Source organism: Tinamus guttatus, unplaced genomic scaffold, assembly GCF_059628265.1.
Source record: "Tinamus guttatus ecotype Peru unplaced genomic scaffold, ASM5962826v1 Tinamus_guttatus_pri_ptg000044l, whole genome shotgun sequence".
In the NCBI taxonomy this organism is placed as follows: Eukaryota; Metazoa; Chordata; class Aves; order Tinamiformes; family Tinamidae; genus Tinamus; species Tinamus guttatus.
Genome location: NW_028288578.1, coordinates 2,828,055 through 2,834,967, shown reverse-complemented (window position 1 = coordinate 2,834,967; position 6,913 = coordinate 2,828,055). Strand labels below are relative to the sequence as shown.

Here is a 6,913-nt window from a genome sequence, read left to right as displayed (position 1 = left end):
CTCACGTACGCAGCAATTAGGGCCTCAGTTCTCCTTCATTTCAGCCAGTCTAATTTGACGCTCAGTTCTTTTTCATAGGTTTCTGATGTGGTTCAGTAACTCGTGCAGTAATTTCTGTTTCAAATCTGTAATCACAGGGCCATTTGACTTCTGTCTTGTTTGCACAGAATGAAATACAGCTGATGTGGTCCTTAGCTTTTGACAGGTCTGTGATAACTGACAGATCAAAGATACACTGGCAGCAACTGACAGCCTCCAGATTATAATGATATTCAATAATATAGCAACAAAATGTATTGTGGAACAGCTTCCAAATTACCCATTCATAGCGTGCAATACCTGAACTCCCAAGGCTCATAGGCGTTATCCTAACATGCCAAAGGGCCGTGAGAGCGTGTAGCCTCCTGGCAGGCAGGCAGGCTGCCTCTGCCCTGCCCTCGCCGCCGCTCGCGCCGTCACTCCCCGCTGCCTGCGTGGCCCCGTGCGCCTGCTGCTGCTACATGGTCTCGCTTAAATGCTCACCGGGCGCCCAGATGATTATGACAGAAAACACGAGAGACTCACCGGAAAGGTGAGTACCAGCGCGGGGCTTTTCCACTTGCATTAGAGGCAGTTCTGAGCTTATAGTTGAAAACAGAGCGAATCTGCAACCCACCGAGGCATGACTAATCATTTTGCTAAAATCCCTGGTATTCTCTGGGTAAAAGTGTTTCTTTTAGCCCTATTGTTAGCAGCAGTAAACGATAATTTGTAGTGTTGTGTAAGGTGTGTGTCTCTATCCAGGTCTTAAATTCTTTGCAGGGAAACGACACTAAATGTCTGGTTTCTTTGGAGCATTAGTGAAGTATGCTACTTATTGCTGCTGCTGTCAGTAGCACTCTGTTCATTGTTCTTATTCTAGAAAAGATGTTAAATGATTAACATAAGTGCTTTGAACTTCTTCAGTGTCAAATGTTTGTTTTTTTTTTATTTTTTGTTGTTTTTTCTTAAAGTATTTGCTAGTTTAAAAGGTAATAATGTGAAAAGATTCACTGTATTTATTTTGTAATTTTCCTGCATGGAGATAAATGTAAGCAGAATCAATAAAATGTTATTAACAGTAACGTCTAAAGACTTTGAGAGATGAAAGTGTGTTTATTACAGTCTTGAATACGCTGTTTGGTTCAGGCACTGGCAACCTGGTTTAAACCAGGATCTGGTTTAAAAAAGGCAGGTAAGAACCATAATACATGCAAACAATAATTGACAAAGTTGTAGTTATTATGGAAAGTAAGACTCAGAGGAGATTCCAAGAGTTAGGCAGACATGATACTGCATTTTTTATCAAGTTGTGTGTTTTTGCTATTTTTAAGGAAGTAACACGGTTTCCACATCAGTTAGAGCTGTTGGAGTCAGGAAATTGGTGAGGGTTTTGGTTTTTTTTTGGTACAGACTTAACATACCACATATTAATGCAATATAGTTCTTCTGTCATTAGATGCAAGGTGCCCCTGTTTCACATGTCTTAATATTGGCCAGGTTAACTGTAACTTTGTCAGTGCAAAATCTGATCTGCTGGGGATGAACTGGGGCCAGATTTTTTCAGCTGGTCTATATTATCCCATTGCAAGCAACCCAGAGACCAGCTGAGAACCCTCACAAAAGGTCAGACTGACATCTGAGTGTTGTACAGGAGAAAAATACAGAGTAAGCTACCAAGATCATCATCTGACTCAGGGATGCAGCAGCACTTCTTAGGGAAAGTGTGTTGGAGCACATACAATGCAAAATTTTAACCAATTTACAAGACCATGATAGTTCATTGGTCAGGAACCATGAGTAGGAGCTGAGTTCAAGCAGTTGTTCAGTAGCAACGGGTACAATAATCTGATGTAATACAGAAACTTTTCACCCTTAACAAATCAGCAGCCTAATCACAATGCCACTAGCCTGGTGTCAGACTATCACACAGTCAAGGTGTGTGTTGTCACTCAGGGCTTCTGTGTTCCTGCTGGTTGAGCTCATCAGATTACCGTGCTCCACATGGTAACATCCACATGCAAAAGTACTATTTACAACACTTGCTTCGCTATCAGAAAGATTGAAGTTTGAATTAATTTCCACATATTGTAGTATTAGGTTTGGTTTAAAAAAAGAAAAAAGCACAGCACGTGACATGGAATATAATTCCATCTTTTGCAAGTATTAGAAATGAAACAGCAGATTATTCACGTGGAAATAAGGCTAGCACTGAAGGTGACAAATTCAAATATAGTAGTACTGTTCCAGTGAAAGAAGAACATATGTACTAAATTTATTCTCTCTTCTGGCAGGTCACCTACGTCTGACCTCAACATGTCATTGCATGAATGTATGGCAGCTTTGGATTTATTTCTTAACAACAAGTTCTCAGATGCTTTGGCTTCCTTACAAGCAAAGTAAGTTGACAGCTTTTTCTTCACTTCTTCATATTTCATGAGAATGGACTAGGCAGCTAGTACTCTGTCAGTAGTCATTAGACTGTACAGTTTTCTTCCAGAAAGGGGTAGTAAAGAATATGCTAAGTTCTTGAGAAGGCAGAAAAAGGACTTTACACATAAGTACTTGAGTAAGTAATAACACGATCACAGGTAATTGTAGAAAGTGCTGGATTGCTGTCCAAAGAAATAACCATTTAACTGTAGAGTAATATGTGAGATTCATAAAATAATTTCTAAAAGTTTTGGCTCTTTCTAGGTTTTGTTTATTTATTTATTTGTTTTTTGTATATGTATCTTGTTCTGAAGTTACATGTGCTCTTGGCTTCTAAGTCTGTTGTTATTTTCCATCTCTTCCCCAAGTTACGCTTAATTTATTTTTGGTCCATCAGCAAATTATATCATGCAATCTTTCAGGTCGCTGGAATATCAAGCAAGTATAATTCATAGGTAGTGCAGGTTATATATTTTTACCATTTCACTTTGCTATTTCCTTTATCCTTGACTGCATTTGTTCTGAAGTGTTGGGTCACATAATCTGAACTTTGGTTTCTCACATGCAAGTTCAGTGAAAGCCCATGCAGATGCTTTTCTGCAAATATTAAGGCTCATTGCATCTTCATTCACACTTGTCTGATTAGGCCTCACATTCTGAAAAGTAGCAAGAGTTGCAGGTTGCAATAGCTATTTTTCTGCCCAGTTATTCTTTTACTCACTCAGATGTATTACATGAAAGTAATCATCAGTATCCTATATTTCCCTCCTGTCCTCTTTTCATGTCTTCCTGAAGATGTGACTGCTATGGCAAGAGCCACCAAAAAGGAATATATTTGGAATATATAAAAACGTATATATTTGTTATGCATCAGTCATCAGTCAATAAATGCATCATTCAATAAATGCTGTATATCTGTTTTACCACAGTATCAACCTCCGACTTTGATACTGAAATAGGTAGGTTACCCATTTAAGTATATGCTGTAAAAGTAATACTTGGTAAATTGTGGAATCAGATGTGTTCCTCATACTGGTTTTATTCACAGCAGTTTTGTTTTTAGTGTTTATATATCATCAGAAGATATCATAAAAATGACGATAAGAATAGCTGAGTTCTCATTAAATTCTGATAGTAAAGCCCTTGTGCCCATCTGGAAATAGTTACTCGGGGCTGAGCAAAAATGAGGGAGAAACCGAGTTGAAAGCAGTTTCCAAAACACGACAAAAGCTGCTGAGACTGTGAATATCTCCCTGCCCCCCGCAAATCCATTTTTATTCTATTGCATGTGGTTTCCATTCAGCTTTTGCGAGATCCTGCAGAATTCATTTTGTGGGCTGACTTTCTGTTTTTGCACCTGCAATACGAATGTATTTCCCACTGCATAACCATTTTGAAATTGATATTTTTAGTTTTAGCTTGTTGTTAAGAGGACGCCCCTCTTCCTGTTAGCCCTTGGCAGTGAGGGAAATGGAGAAACAGAAAGCTAAATTTCACTACAGATTATATCCATTATAGACACACTCCCTCTCCTTAGGGAATGACAAGGGTTGTAAAATAGGCATATGTGGTAATATTCAGTATTTTCTTTGGGATTCATCAGTTCCTCACTGTTGTCTTTTAGCATGCTGAGATTTGAAATTGGTTTTCACAGGCCATAAACATGCTATCTTTGTTTTAAAAAATTCTTTTCGATTTTTACCCACTTGCAAAGAATTTTGCATCTTAGATTTTGCAGCTTTTCCACATACATATGGCACATACTCTGCTTTGTATTACATTATTGCAAATTCGCTAAATTACATTTGGCTTCTACTTTCAATCTCCAGCTGATATGTACCATGTGTAGCTGAGAACAGATTTTGGCAATGTATGAGAGTTAAAAAACAGCAGATCTTCCCTTGCAGCTTAAAAATAAATATCCTGGGATGATGTCTAGACTTGTGTTGAAGTAAAGCTCTTTTTTCCTGCTAGAAAAACATACCCTGCATAAAGAAGAAATGTAGTTTCATAAATATTTCAATCTGGCTTTCTTCTTTCTTCTTTTTTTTTTTGTTTCATAGTGCAAAACTTTTTTTTCTGCAGCTACCTTTTAGATTTTAGAGTTGATTTTCTCTTATTTATTTCACAATAGTGGCTTCCAGCTCTGTTGTGGTTTCTGCCCTAATTAATTTAATCTCTTATATGGAATATTCATATTAAATCTAAGAACTTCAACAAATTCTTCAAATTCAATCAACAAACACAACAGGGATTTTCAAGGGGATTTTTGTTAACTGTGACAATGAATAACACTGTGCAACTGTCCAGTTACTGGGGCAGGTAAAAGTCTCATCTTCCTATACCCCAAGATGCCTCCAGAATTAAAATCTGAAGAGATTTTTTGCACTCATGTAATTGCAAACATATCATCATTCAATGAGTCAATCTTTCCCTCCCTAAGACAAATACTATTCGATTTAATATTCTGAAGGAGTGCATGAAATAGTTTGCTGATGACAAACCATTTGGGAGCATGGCAAATAACAAAGACAAATTCATGACATAGAGTAATCTGAATGATGGGCTGAGATGCAGCACGTCTAATTTTGTCACTGGCCGCCACTGAAAAGAGGCTGGCCCCATCCTCTTTACTCCCTCTATGCTGCAGTTTGCAGGTTTATATGTCTCGAGAATGACAAACAGGGCAATTGACTTTACTCTGGAAATGAACTCCCAAAAGTACCTGGATTTGTTTTAATGTGTTAATTCTAGTAGTAAGGTGTCTCAGAAAGTAAGTTTGGCCCTTGGATGTGTGAATGAGCATGGCAGGTAGGTCTGGGGAGTTGTATTACCTCTTGTGTAACCATTATTGGAGCATTGGGGTTCTCTGGTACCAGTTTACCACCACTGGCGTTTTAACAATATGTTCATATTACAATATTAGATGTTATTGCATGCATTGTAATTAAAAAGATAATAGAGGTAATTAAAATTTAAATGGAAATACTCATTTGAAATAGTAACTGCCGTCTTCGTATGGCAAAATATGTTTGTCCATTTCAAAATAAAAGCAAAAATGAGGTCATTCATTTGGTGGAATGTGAAACTAAAGTAAAATAGCAAGGGGAATGAAGCTTTCATATCTAGATCTCAAGAAATATATATATATATAAAGTAAGTTTGGATCATATCATCTTTTTTTTTTTTTTCTTGAGTGATTTAGTTGCTTAGTATCATTGATAGAGGATTGCTTTAGAGGTAGCAAAGGTTAATTTTTGCCTCTGAAAAAAATTAACCACCATCAGGGGCTCCTGAGGATAATTAGGGGCATTTTCTTTGCTCCATCAAGCAAAGGAATTAATGTGGGATAGTGTATGAAAACTTGGAAAGATTAAGGGGAGTAAGGTGAGCACAGCAAGACATTGGATCACTGTTTAATTTAGGACTGTCTAAAAAATTAGCCTTAATCTTTCAATTCAGTTCAAGTATCGTATAGGATATGGAGAGGCGTATGTATTCCCAGGGGAAGAAAGCAAATGGACTGAGGTGTCTTTAAAGTTTGGCTTTTTCTCCTTTAAACAAAACTGTGTTCACCTTGAAAGAAAAGAAAGTAGCTCATCTTGATAACAAACATGCACATATTGGACTGCTAGGAATGGGTATATCGAGGTTGGAGATTTTGTTGAAAGGGTATTTTGTTTTATTGCAAACATATTGAATATTCCATGTTATACAGAACTGACCAATCCTATCTAAAGGTGTAAACAATTAAAATAAAAATGGTTGCTCTCTAGCAATTTTTTTGTAAATGACGCTCTGTGTCAGGGATGAATTAAATGCAAGATCTGCAAAGAGTTTCTGTGGCAGGAGAATTGTCCCAGATTTTGCCTTAGCTTGTTTCCCAAGCCTTTCTTATTGGATCTCTTAGGCTGGAGGATATCTTGATTCATTTTCAGGGGATTATAGCCTGCATGGGTGCTGGGAGAATGCTGTCAATGTGTGCAATCCATAAGCCCACTTCCTGCTGAAAGAGAGGTCTGCAGATAGGAATTACTTGTTTTCCCTGGATTCTTGCCAAGGTTTTGGGCTTTATTTAAGAGACATGATCTGAACTCACTCAGAAGAATATTTAAGTTGGACAAATTGTGCTGGGAGATGGCAGAAGGGAAGAGGAAGAAAAAGCTGTAGCTTTTGGCTAAGACTGAAACAATTTTGACAGGAAGATTATATGATGAAGGTTCTGCTTTGGCTCCTGTTGTAGTATTGTCCTACTTATCTCCTTGGTTCTGTCCTGAGTAACTGCCCAAAAACAGAAGAATAATGTCTGATTATTGTCATGTGTTCGTTAGATAATTCATTAACAAAACATGATTCTTTTATCCCCAAATGGTTACCTGTATGGTTAATTCCAGTGCTTTTTGTTATGTATGATAAATACCTGTCTTCAGCCCAGAATTGGAATATTTTAGCAGCTATTGAC

General features: G+C 37.5%; 1 protein-coding gene across 1 annotated transcript in view; it reads left to right on the top strand.

The window, feature by feature from the left end:
• Window positions 1–2,272: 2,272 nt before the first annotated feature.
• TTC39A (tetratricopeptide repeat domain 39A) overlaps window positions 2,273–6,913 on the top strand; it is a 30,589-nt gene continuing 25,948 nt past the window's right edge. The window contains exon 1 of the mRNA XM_010214118.2: window positions 2,273–2,417. Coding sequence (XP_010212420.1) covers window positions 2,335–2,417 — 83 coding nt within the window. The 5' untranslated portion in view covers window positions 2,273–2,334. The remainder of the gene's footprint in view (window positions 2,418–6,913) is intronic.